The sequence below is a fragment of the Sphaeramia orbicularis genome, chromosome 5, assembly GCF_902148855.1.
Source record: "Sphaeramia orbicularis chromosome 5, fSphaOr1.1, whole genome shotgun sequence".
Classification (NCBI taxonomy): Eukaryota; Metazoa; Chordata; class Actinopteri; order Kurtiformes; family Apogonidae; genus Sphaeramia; species Sphaeramia orbicularis.
Genome location: NC_043961.1, coordinates 56,234,833 through 56,254,536, shown reverse-complemented (window position 1 = coordinate 56,254,536; position 19,704 = coordinate 56,234,833). Strand labels below are relative to the sequence as shown.

Here is a 19,704-nt window from a genome sequence, read left to right as displayed (position 1 = left end):
AATTAAACATTCTGTCCAAAGACCTCATGAAGTCACCTAGGAGGTTGTTTTAACCTCCTAAGACCCAGGAAATGTCAGTAAAGTACAAGCTTTTTTTTGTTTTTTATGAAATAAGTGCCTATATTGGAAACATCATGATGCAACAGTTTTTTCAGATGCAGTTTTTAAAATTTTTATGGAATGTCCTTTGTGGTGGACAGTTTTCGTTTCTTTTTTTTTTTTTTTTTTGTATAAAGTTGTGAAACTCTTGTTCACAAATGTGGACAGAAAACCCATAGCCGGGTCTTAGGAGGTTAAGTTTGATGTCATTTACAGGATTCAGAATCCAGCACCGGTTCGATGCTGAGAAAGTTTTGGCTTTTCTAAGACTAACGTGACAGCACTGCAGCGTTACTTCTTTATCTAATCTATCACTTTCATCACAATGGTGTTAGACGTGCTGTATTTTCATAGGCCTATTACACTAAGCCAAAAACCCATTGGCCATATAAGATGAGCAGAGGCTCCCACAGCCAAAAATACAAACTCTATAATATCATTTTGCAAGTGGAGCAGGGCACTCACTAATTTTATTCAGACTTTTTAACTCATTCCTCGGGAATGTCCCTCCTCTTGTTTCCATCTCATGTCAGATGTCCATGTGCGTTGAAATCAACCGCAGCCGAGTCAGGGCTAAATCCCATCGTCAAACAGTCTTTTGGATGTTCTCCAGGAAGGAGGCAGCGTGGAATTTGTCACATGTAGTGCTCACTGTCTGCGATGTCCTCTTACTGTGTGAAGAACGAGGGTCTTAAAAAATAAATCCCTCCTGAATCACTCCTCACTCTCTTCCTCATCCCCCTTGGTGCCTTTACTCCAGCGCTGGAAGCAATGAACAGTTGAAGCCAGGAAGAAGCTTGTCATGATGGCCACCACAGACACTGAGATGCCTGAGAAAATGATGATGAGCAGGTCTGTCAGAGTCAGGGTGGCCTGGCACTCACGGAAACTGTCCTTTGAGAGTTGGGTGAGGGATACGCGTCTGCCGTCCATGGGGAGGGAGCATTCCATGCCTTCCACCCCTGCATTGAAACAGGATATAAGGTTAGACAGATTTACTGGAACTGGTAAACACACATTACTATCGTTTTATTAACCCTTTCATGCATGAATTATGAGAACGTTAATCAAGATTTTTTTCTTCATTCCTCCTTAGGAATTAAAAAAAACAATGCAATTATTATTATTATTATTATTATTATTATTTTTTTTTTTTTTTTTTTTTTTTTTTTTTTTTTTTTTTTTTATGAAGCTATTTTTCATGGAGTTACAAAAATGTCCACTAAACTGGACACCCTGCGTTTCATTTTTGAAGCAACAAAACATGTATTTACTGATATACTGTGTGAAAACTATGAAATAAAAACATTTAATGCTCCTAATTTGATGTTTTCTCATATTTTAACATACACTACAAACAAAATGTTATGGATATTTAAAATTTTGGGCTATTTTTTTCAGTTGGGATTTTTGCACAATGCTTTTTACTCTTTTGTGTGTGAATTGAATTATAACATATTTTTTTAATGACCAGACATAGTTTTATTTACAAATGGCAAAAATGATAAAAAAAAAAAAAAAAAAGGCAAAAAAAACAAACAAACAAATATCCTTAACTTTTTGTTTGTAGTGTCCTCCAATATGAGTCACTTCATGGAGATAATATGCAAAAAAAAAAACAAAAAAAAAAAAAAAAACTTTTGTTGTTGATTACAGTCTAATAACGATAACAAGGAATTGATTTACACTCAAATATGTTAGATGAAGTTTATCTAGAACAGCAAAGTTACAGTAATGTTATCAATTGTAGTGTATGGGATTGTTTTTATTCCTCTTTATGCATAAAAATAACAATGTGATTGAAAAAAAAAAAAAAATATGAGACTATTTTTTCATGGAGTTACAAAAATGTCCATTCAGCTGGACACCATGCGTTTCATTTTTGAAGCAACAAAACATGTATTTACTGATATACTGTGTGAAAACTATGAAATAAAAACATTTAATGCTCCTAATTTGATGTTTTCTCATATTTTAACATACACTACAAACAAAATGTTATGGATATTTAAAATTTTTGGGCTATTTTTTTTCAGTTGGGATTTTTGCACAATGCTTTTTACTCTTTTGTGTGTGAACTGAATTGAAACACATTTTTTTAATGACGAAACATAGTTTTAATTACAAATGGCAAAAATGATTTTTAAAAAAATGACCAAAAAAAACCCCAAATATCCTTAACTTTTTGTTTGTAGTGTCCTCCAATACGAGTCACTTCATGGAGATAATATGCCAAAAAAAAAAAAAAATTGTTGTTGATTACAGTCTAATAACGATAACAAGGAATTGATTTACACTCAAATATGTTAGATTTGGTTTATCAAGAACAGCCAAGTTATAGTAATGTTATCAATTGCAGTGTATTGTGTTGTCTGATATGAAACTGAAACATCAAAATCCATGAATATATAAGAGAACAGCTGTAGAGTAACTGTCCACTGTAGTGACCACTATGTATGAAAGGGTTAATATGTTTAACCCTTTCATGCATGAATTATGACAATCTTGTTCAGGATTTTTTTCTTTTTTTTTTCTGAGTGTTTTTATTCCTCTTTATGCATATAAATAACAATGTGATTGAATTATTTATTTATTTATTTATTTTTATGAACTTATTTTTTCATGGAGTTACAAAAATGTCCATTCAGCTGGACACCATGCGTTTAATTCTTGAAGCAAAAAACATGCATTTACTGACTGAAACTATGAAATAATTTCTTAAAATGCTGCTAATCTGATATTTTCTCACATTTTTAACATACTCTAATACTAGTTATTACTCACTCAGATTATACGCGACAAAAAAAAACTTTTTGTTTAAAAAAAATTACACTCTAATAACAATTAGCAATTTTTTTACACTCAAATGTGTTTCTGCAGATCAGGTTTATCAAGAACAGGAAAGTTACAGTAATGGTCTGAATTACAGTGTGTGGGATGTTGCATAAGGGTCAAAACACAGTATTCAAAATCTCTCTGAAGGGACATTTTTGAGACAGTTTGACAGATTAGTGTTGTTAAATGACCCACATTTTTACTTTTAAATTCATTTTTGCTTTAGTTGGACCATAAGGGATTATCCAAAACAAGGAGCTACTTTATATCGAAACAAATGTTGGAATAACAATCAATTAAAGTTTGCTCTCTGATGGGACATTACTGTGTTTTGACCAATAAGTGTCCACTGAGTTGGCTGATATATGATTTGTGATTTGTGATTTAGTGATTTATTCCGAACATGCAATGAAATTTAACATATATGCACTTGCTAAACATACATAATAATACAAATATCAAGAATCATAACAATCTTAGTCAGAAGAAAAGCACAATAATTCCATTTACATGCCCGAAAAGGGGTGGGAAGAAGTATAATTTATATAATCCCACCCCCTCTCTCTACAATATTATTAATAATATATGTCCCTTTTCCTTTTACATTACTCTTCTATATTTATATATCTATTCACACACACACACAAACACACATACACACACACTCATTCATCCATATACACATATATATGTTTATACATATACACACATACAAATACACATATAATCTTTTACCAATGCCTTTCTTAGTTGTGCTAGCTAATAAATAAACAAAATAATACACAAGTAAAAGAACAAAATCCATGAATATACAAGAGAACAGCTGTAGAATACTGTCCACTGTAGTGACCACTACGCATGAAAGGGTTAACACGTTTTTTAACCCTAACTGATGCAGTGAGTAGCGTTTTGTTTCTTCAATAATCATCAGTTTAATAGAGAGTAGGGGTGTGTATTGGCAAGAATCTGGCGATAAAGATACAAATCACAATACTAGGATCACGATACGATGTATCACGATATATCATGATACTGTAAAAAAGGCAATTTTTTGTTTTCTTTTTTAAAAATGATTATTTCCTGGAAGAATTGAATTACACCAGAAATCTGCACAAATACTAAACCCATTTTTATTTGATCACAACAGGATCTTATGTTATATCACAAAATTTTCCTGTGTTAAAATTTAAATTATATTTTACAGACATTACAGTTTAAGATCCTGTTCAAATGTTCATATTCTATTAGTTCAGAACTAACATCAGAACATTATTTTTATGCAATCCCAACAAAGGAACTGACATTATTTAATAAAAGAGTGTTGAATAATAATAAATAAAATATAAACAAAAAAAGAAAAACCAAAAAAAACTAAAATGAACCTCCACAATATCTGCATTTGAATAAATACCTAAAAATATCGATACAGTACTTTTTAATATCGATACAGTATTGTGGAATGAAATATCGTGATATATTGCAGAACCGATATTTTTGATATTTTCTTACACCCCTAGTAAATATGCTGTTGATTTACAGATATATTCATTATTATTATATATTACCCCTCTATCCCGTACTATATTAAAAAAATGATTGGGTTTCCTCATGTGTCCACACATACCGCGACATGTTTCTTTTAAAACTCTTCTTCTTCACTTGTACCATCCGTCAACATTGTTATTATTATTATTTTTTTAATTCATGTGACTCTAGTTGCAGAAAAATGTCTTTCTATTGCAGTTTTTCATGATATACCATCTGCGCTACACCCGAAAAACCACCTCTTGCCAGCGCAAAAACTTTGCATCGAAAAACAAAACTTTTGACGTATTAGGTAAATTTTTATGCACAAGTTACATTTGTGCAATTTGAGGGTCATTTTTGTGCCATCCCAACAAAGGAACTAAGATCTTCTTCTCTCAGACAGTAAAAAGTGCTTTTAGGGTGCTTCAAATAACCATTATTTAATAAAACAGTGTTAAATAATAATAAATAACATATAAACAAAAAAGAAAAACAAAAAACAAAACTGAACCACCGCCCTATCTGCATTTGAATAAATACCTAAAAATATCGATACAGTACTTTTTAATATCGACACAGTATTGTGAAATGACATATCGCGATATATTGCAGAGGTTACAGTGTGTTTCAGTGGAAAAAAGGTCATGTGGTCTGATGAGTCCAGATCGACCCTGTTCCAGAGTGATGGATGTAGGAGACAGGCAGATGAAGTGATTACCCATCATGCCCAGTACTTCCAGTGTCAGCCTGTGGGGGCAGTGTTATGCTCTGGGTTAATTCAGTTGGTCAGGACGAGGTTAATGAGCACGTTCTGTGTCCATTAAATGAGGTCAGATGAACCTGAATAAACTGAATGACCAGGGTTTTTTCTACTCTGATGAAACAGAGATGACAATGCCAGGACTCATCAGACTCAAATGGATAAAGAGTGATTCAGGGATTATGGGATGTCCATCATAGACCTGAACTCCCTTCATCGATTCAAGATCTCAGCAGAAAATGTATGTAATTAAGAATGGAACTTAACCCTGTAAAGCCTGAACCATTAAATCATTCATTCATTCATTCATTCATTCATTCATTCTCTGAACCCGCTCTACCCTCACTAGGGTCACGGGGGTCACTGGAGCCTATCCCAGCTACTTATGGGTGAAGGCGGGGTACACCCTGGACATGTCACCAGTTCATCACAGGGCTGAACATTAAATCACTGACAGAAAATTCCAGTTCTTTGAAACTGGAGCCTTTATTGGTCCTTCTGAATGACCAAATTTTTTTTTTTTTTTTTTTTTCCAAATATCAATTTCCATGTATGATTTTCAATTTTGTATCATATTTGATACATCGGGTCTCAATGCTCAAATATTGTTATTTTTGAACAAACAAAAACATAATATAACACAAACATGTCTAACAAATTGGTAATTCCTTTTCAAAACTGTCAAAGTTCTGCCTCCTTCCTCATTAATGACTAGGGGTGTGTATTAGCAAGAATCTGGCGATACGATACAAATCACAATACTAGGATCACGATACGATATATCACGATACATCATGATACTGTTACCAGGGCAATATTTTTTTGGTTGTTTTGTTTGTTTTTTTAAATGATTATTTCTCAGAAAATGTAATTACACCAGAAATATGCACTACTATAATATACTATAATACTCAACAAATTTGCATTTGATCAGAATAGGATCTAATTTTATCACAAAACTTCCCTCTATAAAAACTCAAAATGCAGGATTTGGAGAAATACAGTTTTAACATTAATTTAAGGAATTACTTTTTTAGTTTACAAACAACAGAGAAAAGTACCCATGTGAATATATAAATAAAAGAGGCTGCAGGATAACCAAAAAAATAAAGAAAAAAGAAAAAACAACCTCTACCATGTCTGCATTTGAATAAATACCTAAAAATATTGATACAGTATAGTGAAATGAAATATCACGATATATTGCGAAACCAATATTTTCTTACACCCTTATTAATGACAGTCTTATAGTGTCACTGGAAAGGCCTCTGGTGAATGAATTCCTCCCCCCTGGTGGATTAACTGTGTATTGCATGTATCTAATTGTATACATCAGGTTTTTCAAGACAAAAAATATCACACTGATCATGTAGAGGGCTTCAAAACTCACGTATCAAATATGATATGTTTGGCGTTATTGGGTTAATGTTGTGACATTTATGGACATTTATTAGAAACTGGGAGATTCACCCAAACCCCAGAAGAAAACAGACTTTGTGGACTGTGTGATTTGGGGGAAGTTTAAAATGAATCACATTTTCTTTTGTATTGTCCTCTATATGATGAACTGAGAGCCCCTTTATTTGATAATATGTGTTTCCGAAATCCTGATATGTTCTGGAGCACTGATGATGACAAGATGAAATGGTTGTTTAGTTCTAATGTACATAAATTAGCATTATTTGTTTGTAAAGCCTGGAAAAAGCGGCAGATGTGTTTGTTTAAATAGGTCAGTATTTTGTTTTGTTCATATCTATTGTGCCTGTTGTCTGGTGTTTGATTTTTGGTGTGTATTTTTGGTGTCTTATAAGCCCGTGTAAGGGCTGGGCATGTTTTCTTTTTTTTTTTTTTTTCTTTTTTTTTTTTTTTTATGCAAGACACAATAATAAAAACATTCATTCAAAAACATTCATATGGAGATGTGGTATAAACATAGTGTGGCATTTATAATGTCAAGACAATTTAACAGAATATTATTTGTGGGTCTTTTTTTTTTTTTTTTTTTTGCAACATAGCATATTTATTCTGGTTTACATTCAAACATAGCAGGTGATGGTAATGCACTTTAACACTGAAACCTACCAAAAAATGGAAAAAAAAAAGCAGTTCTGATCGACTGTCGAAACATGCCAGACACTACTTTCTGTAGATAAAAAGGTAATAAAAACACAATGGTTCTTATTTTCAGGTGATTACGTACCGATGTGTTATGTTGTCTTCTGTTATTCACAATTATCCTACACGATACTCAAGCTAATTTTATCTTCCGTACTGTCGGACTTCTGTCAGTCCGTATTCTCTAAAATATCGTGGACCACATGTTTGGAATAATCCATGACCTGAACTTCAATCAACATCTTATTTATCATTATTTAAAAAGCATCTGAAAAGGACTCTAATTAAAATAATAATAATAATAAGGCTTTATATCATTTGATTTGTATTTTTAATTTTTTACTTTTAATTATTATTTCAGTTATTTCAGTGGCTCCCAACCTTTTTTGGCTCATGACCCCATTTTAACATCACAAATTTCCGGCGACCCCAGACATCCAAACGGAGCCTTTTTTTTTTTTTTTGCTAAAATTAATTTGCTTTTGATCATGTAATAGTTTGCTATACTATGTTGCAAATAAACATTAATTTTAGATGATATTTAGTCTATATAATGTATATTATTATGGACGGAGGCAGTAAAACCAGGTGTAGATTACTGCACAAAGGGAGAATTTTATTTTCCTTGGTCAGGATATGTACAGTCAGTCCAGCTTGGATTTACAAGGTTGTAAATTAATACTGAACAAACACGAACTGAAACTGTGAATTATGAAAGAGCTGCAGCATCTGAAACTGACCACAATGAACATTTGACAGATAAACAGAACCACAGTGCTGCAGTTTCAGACTCACAGTTTGTCATGTCTTTTATGTATTCTGATTAACTCTCTCAACTCACCATATATTTTTTATTAATAACTTTTTATTTTTATATTTATCAATTACTAGAAATTTCGGGCAACCCCATTTGAATTCCATGCGACACCACGTGGGGTCCTAACCCCAACATTGACAAACACTGCATTATATTATATTTTTATTCTTTATTTCTTTTTTGTGTATTGTTTATTTTTGGGGAGGTATTTATAAAAGCTTTTTTGGCTTCTATCCTCTCTTGCACATTGGTGTTACTTGCATGTAGGGATGTAACGATATGAAAATTTCATATCAAGGTTATTGTGACCAAAATTATCATGGTTATCATTATTATTGTGGTATTGTTGAAATTGTGCTCAAAATGTTCAAGAAGTACTTATACATACTGAAATAACATAACCAAGTTGTATTAAAAAAAAAAAAAAAAAATCAATAAAAAAAAAAGAAATAATTGGCATAATGTACTTTCTGTTGCAGAAACATTCAAGTATTAACCCTTAGTGGTCTGAGCGTATTTTGTCCGTTTTTCAGTACTTTTGATTTTGCCTTTATATACTATATAAACAAATGTTTACTATACCCATGTTTGGTATCTTTTTTTCTATCTCATCTGTCTATTATTTTTTCACTTTAACCTACTATATCAACACAAAAGGCCAGAAAGCACAAAAAAAAAAAAAAAAAATCCGATATGAAAAATGTATATAATTTATTGCATAAATAACACAAAGATGCTTAACGAACCTTTTCAAAGACTTTAAAAGGGAATTTTGGTTCCAAATATTAGGTATATAAAATCAAAATTGGAATAAATTAAAACTATACTCAAATATTTGACATTAAAGCAGATCTTTACATAGGCATTTTTTTCCCCTAAAAGTGCGATAATCAAACACGGTTTTCATGATAATTAGAATTTGAACAGTAACACTAACCATCTGCAATTTTATCACGGTTTATCACTATACCGGTGTCCTGTCGAGCCACCCTACCTGTCAAGTTGAGCTACCTAGCGCTACTGAGCATGCGCATGCCCCTAAGCGTTTTCACAGTTTAAATGCCCATCGATTTGTGCTACCCCAGGCAGAAGTGAGTCATAGTTTGTGAGTATATTTCTTTTATAGTGCCTTTTGAGCAGTAAGCACGGAAGCAATTATGTGCACGGAAGATAGACGTAGAATATTGACATGAAATGATAATAGCGTAAGGAAGTTCTCATTGTATTATATAGCGTTAAGTGCGTGGGTCAGGTGGGTGTTAATGGCGTTTAGATTATTGCTTAAGTTAGTTCGACAGATGCCAATAATGGTAGCCTGCCATTTAACTGACTAAATCTATGTTAACAATTCCTGTAAGCAACTACATATGCACAAAGGATAGACGTAAAATATTGACGTGAGATGATAACGCAAATAATGGTGTTCCTATAGTAGGAGCTTTATTACCTCCGCCAAGGATGTTATGTTTTTGCCAGGGTTTGTTTGTTTGTTTGTTTGTCTGTCCGTTAGTGTGCAACATAACTCAAAAAGTTATGGACAGATTTGGATGAAATTTTCAGGGTTTGTTGGAAATGGGATAAGGAAGAAATGATTAAATTTTGGTGGTGATCGGGGGTGGGGGGGCCCACGGGGGGCGCCACTGATCAGCCTTGGCGGAGGTCTGCGCTCTCCGAGTGCTTCTAGTTTAATAGAAGTTATCAGCCTGTCGAAATGAGCTTCCTCTACCCATATTAAGATGAATAAGTAAATAACGGTGTTTTTCTACAGTCAAAGCATTATTTCATTTTCAAACAGGCGTGTCGAAATGTAAGGTAGCATGTTTCGACGGGATAGCGTCAATCGATTGACGTCGCTGTCGATATACAGGGTGGGGAAGTAAAATTTACAATGAACATTTAGTTGTTTTTTCTCAGCAGGCACTACGTCAGTTGTTTTGAAACCAAACATATATTGATGTCATAATCATACCTAACACTATTATCCATACCTTTTCAGAAACTTTTGCCCATATGAGTAATCAGGAAAGCAAACGTCAAAGAGTGTGTGATTTGCTGAATGCACTCGTCACACCAAAGGAGATTTCAAAAATAGTTGGAGTGTCCATAAAGACTGTTTATAATGGAAAGAAGAGAATGACTATGAGCAAAACTATTACGACAAAGTCTGGAAGATACTATTAAAGAAGAAGAGAAGAGAAGTTGTCACCCGAATATTTGAGGAACACTTGCACAAGTTTCAGGAAGCGTGTGAAGGCAGTTATTGAGAAAGAAGGAGGACACATAGAATAAAAACATTTTCTATTATGTACATTTTCTCTTGGCAAATAAATTCTCATGACTTTCAATAAACTAATTGGTCATACACTGTCTTTCAATCCCTGCCTCAAAATATTGTAAATTTTGCTTCCCCACCCTGTAAGCTACTGGTAGCTTACTTCGACGGAGCAGCTCAACTCGACAGAACACCGGTACCCTACTTGCATGATAATTTTTTTGTCTTGTTTGTGATGTGCAAATAAATAAATAGTAAATACTAAATCCAAACATAATTATGACTCTCACACACTGGACCTTTAATACTGAACAACACACACACCATGTAATTTATCAGATGAGAATGATTTCAGTGATTCCTTATCAAGCTGTTTAACCCTTTCATGTATACTGGTCACTACAGGGGACAGCTATTCTACAGCTGTTCTCTCATATATTCATGGATTTTTTTTGTTTGTTTGTTTGTTTGTTTGTTTTTGCACATATCTTTATTAAAGTTTTAAGACACTACGTATCTTTTCTGACATGAATTGGTAACACTGTGTAGATATCCCCTGAGCATACTCTCACCCCCAGAACTACACTACAACCCCCCCCTCCCACCTCCCACCCCCCAGTTTTCACACGATTTATCTGTAAATACATGTTTCTTTATTTCAAAAATTAAATGCAAGGTGTCCAGCTGAGCGGACATTCTTGCAACTTCATGTAAAATAGGTTCATAAGATCATTTTTATTATTATTATAAGTAGTAGTAGTATGTCTTTTTTAACTTTATTTTTTGTTTTTTTATATATATTTTTTTTTGTTCATTTATTTATTTTTCATAAGAAAATTTTCAATTGCATTGTTTTTTTCATGCCTAAAGAAGAATAAAAACACTCAGGAAAAAAATCTTGATTAAGGTTCTCATAATTCGTGCATGAAAGGGTTAAAGTTCAAACCTCCCCTTTAGTAGTTGTGTGTCTGCCACTCTTAAACAGAGATAAGGGATTAAATTTAAGGTAATTATTTAGGATCGTTTGCCCTTCCACTCACACCGCCCGCTCTAGATAAAATGCGCATAAAATGATCAGATACCACTCTGAGGTATTTGTATCAGGCAGAGTTCAGTTGGAAAAGAGGCTAAAGTTTGTTTTTCCCTCAGAGTGGAGGCTGATTTAATAACTGTAAGGTCGATCAGAAGTCTTCACTTATAAATTGGGATTGCGCTGTGTCTACAGTTCAGCCACCCACAGCATGACTGGAGGTTGACTGTGGAAACAAAGTCCAAACACTAACTAAGTGAGAGGCAGAGGAAGGTCATGAGATCTGCTGAGACAGAGCACAGGTCTACAGGATCACTCAGTCACTGACAATAAGACAAATTTATACATGCCAGTAAACTAATTTAACTGAGTATAGAATGAACGTTCACTTTAATCATCATAATTTAGCTGCCAGCTGCAGGAAAAGCAGCAGCAAATCTATGAATACACATCCTCATTAAAAATGACTCGGAGTTATATCTCAAAAAAAAAAAAAAAAAAAAAACTAATACATCAGAGAACGGTAGCGAATGTGACAGGGGCACCTTGACCAAACTCATCTTAAGATGAGAGCATGGTGAATCTGTGAGTGGTGCTCACTTTGTCTCTGTCTGTTTATTGTTCAGACATCATTTAAATGGAAAAGGACACTGACAGCTGCTTAATGGATTTCAAGGGTATGAGTTTTTTTAGCGCGTCGTCTTTTGCGACTCCTGATTACAAATAAGATCAACCATATGGACCCTCAGGTGGACCTTTAAAACGCACACAGAGGTGTTCGCTGATGCAATTTACAGCTCAAACGCTGCAAATGTGTGTCGTTTCATAAACAGTGGGGTGGTATTTTAATAATTATGCACAACTAGACAATTATTAGGGGTGTTAGAAAACATCGGTTCTGCAATATATCGCGATATTTCATGTCACAATACTGTATCGATATTAAAAAGTACTGTATGGATATTTTTAGGTATTTTTTCAAATCCAGATATGGCGGAGGTTCATTTTTGTTATTTGGTTTTCTTTATTGTTTCTATCTTATTTATTATTATTTAACACTGTTTTATTAAATAATGGTTTTTCGAAGCATCCTAAAAGGCAGATGTTTGTTCCTTTGGAAACTAGGAGAATTAGAAAAATGTTGCGATATAGCATTAGATCCTGTTCTGATCAAATAAAAATGTGTTTAGTATTTGTGTATATTTCTGGTGTAATTCAATCCTTCCAGGAAATAATCCTTAAAAAATGTTGCCTTTTTAACAGAATCATGATATATCGTGATATATCATATTGTGATCCTAGTATTGTGATTTGTATCGTATCGCCAGATTCTTGCCAATACACACCCCTAGCAGTTACTAAAGTAATAACAAGGTAAGAGGTTTGGAAAATCCATGTAACAGGACGATAAGTGTCCAGAAACAAAGGTTAATGAGGGATTTTTTTTTTTAATGTAAATAACATGTTTTTTGAGATTTTTTACAGGCTATATATACAAAATAAAACCATATAAATAATCAAACAAACAGACAAAAAGGTACGTTTAAAATCAATGCGTGACTCCATCATTTTAAATCAATGGGAAAAGGACAAATGTGGGTGGAGATGTTTTTCCAATTGATTGAATTGAGGTTCGGCTTTGAGATGCTTTTAAGGAACATTGTTGTTATACTTTTAGTACCTTTTTAAAATAATGGTGCTGTTTTATATGTATGTTCTTATCAGTTTTCATGATTACAAATAAGATCAACCATATGGACCCTCAGGTGGACCTTTAAAACGCACACAGAGGTGTTCGCTGATGCAATTTACAGCTCAAACGCTGCAAATGTGTGTCGTTTCATAGACAGTGGGGTGGTATTTTAATAATTATGCACAACTAGACAATTATTAGGGGTGTTAGAAAACATCGGTTCTGCAATATATCGCGATATTTCATGTCACAATACTGTATCGATATTAAAAAGTACTGTATTGAGAAAGAGGGGAAAGGAGAGGAAAGGACGGAATGAGAAATTATGTGTAGTCTTTTCCTTTCTTCTCTTATTTCTGTGTACTATACTACCTTTTTACTTTTACGATTTGAGTTCCTTTATCATTATTTATGGTTTCTGTTTTTGATTTTCTTTTATGTTTTTCCTTATTTTTTTATTTATTTATTTATTGATTGATTGATTCTTTTTTTTTTTTTGGCAGTTTTCGACGAGGGAACACATTTGACAAAAGCAACAAGGTAAAACTATTATATAGTGAGGAGTGAGTATTTAAAAGTTATTATGTTAAGTTATTTGAAGATGAGAATGGGGGTGGGATTAAATAAGTTTTTCTTCTTCCCACTCCTTTTCGAGCATAAATTATTATTATTGTTTTTTTTTTTTGGAATTTTGAATTTGCATGTATTCCGTGAATGCAGAAATAAACAAACAAATGAGTGAAATGAATGAATGAATATACTGTTTTGTTTCATAGTGATATTGTACATGTTTTCTGTCTAATGCTGTGGTTTCTTAAATGGAATCTCAGGGCAAAACACTAAATTAACTGTTTCCTTTTAACTGAATATTAGTATCAGCCTTCACCAAACATCATGAGGCATAAAGATGACTCTACTGGACATACATAGGATAATAGAAAGTTTTGAGCTCCCTTAATATTGGCAGTGTATGTGAAAAACTGGACACATCCATGTGAAGAGGTGGGTAGATATAAAGCCTTACAATGTGGGTGGATACTTTCCACTGATACTGCTGCAAATGCAAATGCACACACACTGCAGTGCATCCATTCTGGGTGTTTTGCTCAAGAGTCAGCACAATTGAATCATGTTTTGTTGTAATGAAATCGAAAGACTCCACCGATAATTAGTTAAATTATGTCAAACACAGACACATTTGTTTCTATTACTCTTTCAATAACTGTAATACAGTTAGGTGATGACTAAGTCCATGTGTACGGCCTTATTCTACAAGTAAAGCAGGTGTAAAATAGCTTGAACAGTGTTAAGTGACAGTGGAAACAAAATAATGGAAATTAGTGATGGCATGGAATTAGTTTCCATGCTCCTCCGTCCGACTCTCTACAGTATTAATTAGGTTTGTAACTGAACTCTTTAAGAGCTTGAAAAAACTTAGTGACACTAATCCTTTAATACAAGATACAAAATCTCCCATTTCCTCAAACAGTCAATTAGCAAATGTAGATGACGCCAGGTATTACACACACCCGAAAAAAAAAAGAAGAGTACTACCACTTCTACAGCTACCTTTGAGTGTATGTTGAATCTGTCGGCTAAAATTTACTTAGGGGGTCAAATGAGTGGCCATTTTTGTCAAAAAAAAAAAAAAAAAAAGTTGTAAGAAATGCATAGAAATAATGCTAATACATTTGTGTACAGACTACTGATATTATTTGACAGTGGAAGCTCTATTTTCAGAAATATTGGATTTGGAATAGCACGTGTATGTGAAAACTTTTGCTGGTGGACGGACGTGACATTACCCATGATGCTCTGGTCAGTACCAGTACTTTATTAGTAATAAACTTATAGACTTACTATTGCTAATTCTCCTCTTATTCATAAATGTTAGTATTGTGGATGTAAAACAATAACAGCTGACACAAAAACACTAAATGTGTCAGTGGACGGATGTGACATGGTTGTTGTGGATCCCATCATACTGATGCTCTGCAGCCATGTCACCGTTTACACTAATGATCCCTGTGCAAAAACTAGGATCAGAATTCTTTATTGTATAGTTTATCATCATACTAAAGAGTAAATAACAATATAGAATTGTTATTTCTTTATAAAAATGCTTATTATTAGAAAACTGTTGATTTAAAAAGTGACGTGTGACATTCTTAATGTATGTATTGGTGTAACATAAGCAGGATGGATCAGCACCATACTCCAGACTGAACCTGCAAAAATAAAACATGTGATATCTAAGATAGAATCTTGTAAGAAAAATTGGGGAATCTAAAAGAATAGAATATTTGTTTTTCAGGTAAATTCAGTTCAAATATAACTTGGCCATTTGTGACATGAAAATATAGCATTAATTGTGATGAAATTGGACATTTTTGAGCTGAAAACATAGTTCATATGAGCATCAACATGTTGAACAGAACTGAAATCCTGTAAATTTACATAACTTGCATTTACCAACACAAAGTTCTTTTGGGGATTCACTTATATTGATTTCTTATGCACAAAGACAGAAATAAGACCTCTAAGAATATTTTAACCGCTATGTTTTTTGTGTTGTTGTTCAACATAAGAGCCGTTGTAAGATCATTCGGATTTGCTTTTCCACAGAATCCATTAAGTGCACACTGGACATGCTCCACAGAAAACACAAGTAGCTCTGGAAGTGGATCTGATCAAAGCCAGCGTCAAGAAGGCTACAAACTCATTAGTAATATCAACAATACTTGTGACGCCAACTGAGAGCACACTGGTTCCTTCCATGATTAATTCCAAAGCATGGCCAAGGCACCATCTGCATGTCCTCAGAGTCAGACACTAAATTCAGAGCTTATTGCATCTGAGTAAACACATCACATTGTCTGAACAACAATCTGTAGCAATTATGAGTAAAAAACACTGTTAATTTTTGTTTTTTTTTAACTGTGTTGCAAAACTGACATTACCACCCGATCACAGTCAAGGGTACCAGAAAGGGTGCACATACAGATAAAAAATAATAATGCTCTATCAAAAAATCAGACAGGCCACTTTATTTGTCTGATAATTCTCTTTTGAAGTCCAAAATATTTTTGTATTATGGTGTCTACTAAAAATTTCGCAGGCTTGTACCCCTGTCAAATCAGAAATTATCGGGTGTACGGACACTCCAGCCTAATAGCCTCCATATTTAATGCCTACAAAAATATACAAATGTTTCAGCACTCAGGATAATCATGCATTGTTTATTCTATAGATGTCGTGTCCAAAGCATGCGTGCTGAAAAATTCCATATATTGACAGACACAATAAAATTAGACCCACATTTGATATGGTGTACGGACACTACTTGGTGTACAGACTCTACAAGGTTGGAATGGAGATCTGGTTTACCACATGGTCGCATCTCTGTCAGATCTGTAACTAAGTCTTCCTGGTACAGGAGGAAATAAACATTTGTGAACAAGTTATAATAATATATCTATAAGGCATATATGTGATATTATTGATGGAAGTATATTGGTGTACGGACACTACATGAATTTTAGTGGACAATGCGCCATTGAAAACATGTGGTTCGACGTAAACATCCGTTTGCCACATTGTTCCCAAATTTTCTGCAGCTAGGGAGCAGACCAAAATCTGTCTAGTTGTGCATATTTAGTCATAATAATACTGAAATAACAGGTTCCCATTCTATTATTACAATTAAAGGGCTGTAAAAGAAGGGTTTTCAGAACAAAATGGTTGATTGTCTTAATACTGAAAATAAGAACTGATAACACTGGTCAACAACAAATTTATTGTTTAAGTTTTTTGAGCTGATTTAGGATAATTTTGGTGTGCTGAATCCAAAAATCACATTAATTTTGCTCAATCAGGTCAACTTTCTGAACTATGCTACATATTGGCTTTTTAACATTTTTGCTTACATTTATGGGCATTTTCACATCATATGATACAAAATTCTTTCATATTTCTTGCAATAAACAAGTTCTGAAGATTTTACTTTTGCCAATTTATGATTAATGTTTTTTTTAATATTACAGGTGAATGAAATGGCTTCGACATGAAGATCTTGTAAAAATAAGCCTGACGTATTCTGCTACATCTGCGCTGAATACACCATTGTACCTAACAGGAATCAAGTCACATGTTTCATAAAGTGTGTTTACCAATCTTATTTTGGTATTAAACTTGGTGACCAAGATAAAGTTTGGGCGCCACACAAGGTATACAAGTCATGCACCGTGTATCTGCGTCAGTGGACCAAAGGCAAGAAGAGTTCTCTGAAGTTTAATAAATACATCCTGTTAGAAAATGATTTTTTTTTCTCTTAAAACCTATTTTGGGTGAGAACTATATAAAAAATCAACTGATAAAGTCACAAAAATGTAATCAATTTTGTGAGAAGATCAAATTTTTCAAAATCAAATTAGCAAAAAAACCTGACCTGATTGACAAAAACAGATGTCATTTTTGGATTTAGCAGTGCAAAATGGTCCTAATTCAGTTGAAAAAACCTAGACAACTTGCAAAAAACATTTTTTTTTGTAACCCAGTGTTATCAAACAGCTGTTCAACAAAAATGATTAATAAATGAAAAGTAATGTGATGTGTGTATTTTGTAATAAAAAAGACACAGGAGTTGAGTGGTAATTATTTATTTTGTTACAAAACATTATGTACAATAATTTTGCTCTCTTATAACAATAAAATTGTGCACACGTTTTCACACTCACTGGGTCGCCATTTTATCAGTTTTTATCTGATTTTCTTCAAATTTGGAAGATTGCAAGATCGAGTAATAAGATGGCCAAACACTGTAAGCCCGGAATTTGTATTTACTAAAATGATTTAATTACAATGCATTTAAATTATTTAAGTTTCGTGATGTTACTATAAAATGTTCAGTATATTCTACTAATTTGTAGACATAGTTGAAAATATGAAAAAGTTTAAGTTGAATGGAATTAAATCACTCAGTTTTAGTCCTGACCACACGTTTTTATCTTCGTCTTGCATTGTGGGTATTGGGCATGTTGTTGAAAATGTGTTCTTTTTCTGTGCAGGGGTTCAGCGGGGTTGTGGTGTTAGTGTTAATTTGGATTTAATATATGTATGGCAGTGTTTATTGGCCTTTTTGTGTTTGTTTTTGTATTTTTGTAGAGCTGCACCATGAGTCAAGAACTATGAAGAACTATGGCTTTACTGTTCATCTAAGAATGTTATGTTCTATGGAAATCTTACTATCTAATTAAATTAAAAGCACTTTCTGCACTGGCAAATGACATCAAGCTAACTGCCATTCAAACTACAATATATGAAGTTGAATAATCTCATAACTATGTTGATCAGGAATAGGATTTTGAGTTTGATTATCTTCAAAAAAAGTTGTTAAATCAGTGATAGATTAATCTGGCTGCAATTGAGTAAATTAGTCAGTGTAACCTAAAATGCTGAGTTGAATGGTTGGATAGTGGGGTTGATTTTACAACAGATTTAAAGTACAAATAACTTGTCTTTTAGTGTTTTCTACTTAATAGTTTAAGTTCAATACTTTTAGCATTAAAGTTGAACCTACTTAAACCAACTGATTAGTCGATCATTACTGAAATCATTTAAGTGCAATCACTTGCCTCAGATTTTTGGAGTAAACTCTACTTATCCGGGCTTACAGTGAAGAAACATTTTGGGAATGGTTTTGGGGGTATCTTTTTGCAATACTGATTTATAACTGATTACAAAAATACTTGTACACCTTGACTGTGATCAGGCCGTTACTAAGATTTAAAAGTTTCCATTTGCAAATGATGATGGTGATGATGATGCTTACATCAGCTGATATTTTTAGGGAACTAGAACTGTTTAAGTGTGGAGAATGCGATCTGCAAGTGAGCAGCACCGTATTATGCATGGCAAATTAGTAATGATGCATTTTAATGCCGGGTAAATAATGTAGCACCATTTATCTGACTTTGTACAGAATCAGTCAAGCCCCTCTAATACATGTCTGACTATTAAATTACACAAGATAAACAACAGAAATGTCACAGTTTAATATTGGGAAAGTAAACTAACAGAACAGAATGCACTGACCTTGTGCTAAAACACACAGTTCACCTTTATTGACATTATTACACACTTTAAGAAAGAAAGAAAATACTGAATACATTTGAAAATCCAATATATTGGAGAGGCTGTCTTGTGTGTTTGTGCCTGAGATGAATGGATCATATTTATATTCACAGGACACTTATTGCATGGTAAAGTAACCCATCGACTCCGAGGCTCAGCCTTTTGCCTTTGAGACAGTTCTGTCTGGTCTTGCCTGTCCGAGATGTCTGATTAATAACATTGCGGACTGAAATTATCCAGGTGAGCACATGGCCCCCACAGGAGTTCTAGCATTAGCACATTTATCATGATCAAAGCAGAGATAGTGAACAAGATAATGGTGGACAGAGAAACCAAATCAGATTATTTGTATTTCTGGTTTTTTTTACCCTTTCATGCATGAATTATAAGAGCCTTAATCAAGATTTTTTTTTTTTCCTGAGTG

At 33.5% G+C, this 19,704-nt stretch overlaps 1 protein-coding gene across 1 annotated transcript in view; it reads right to left on the bottom strand.

The window, feature by feature from the left end:
• Nucleotides 1–293: 293 nt before the first annotated feature.
• The window catches only part of lrrc38b (leucine rich repeat containing 38b), a 53,572-nt gene continuing 34,161 nt past the window's right edge, over nt 294–19,704 (bottom strand). The window contains exon 2 of the mRNA XM_030134696.1: nt 294–1,061. Within this exon, the coding sequence (XP_029990556.1) occupies nt 814–1,061 (248 nt within the window). The 3' untranslated portion in view covers nt 294–813. The remainder of the gene's footprint in view (nt 1,062–19,704) is intronic.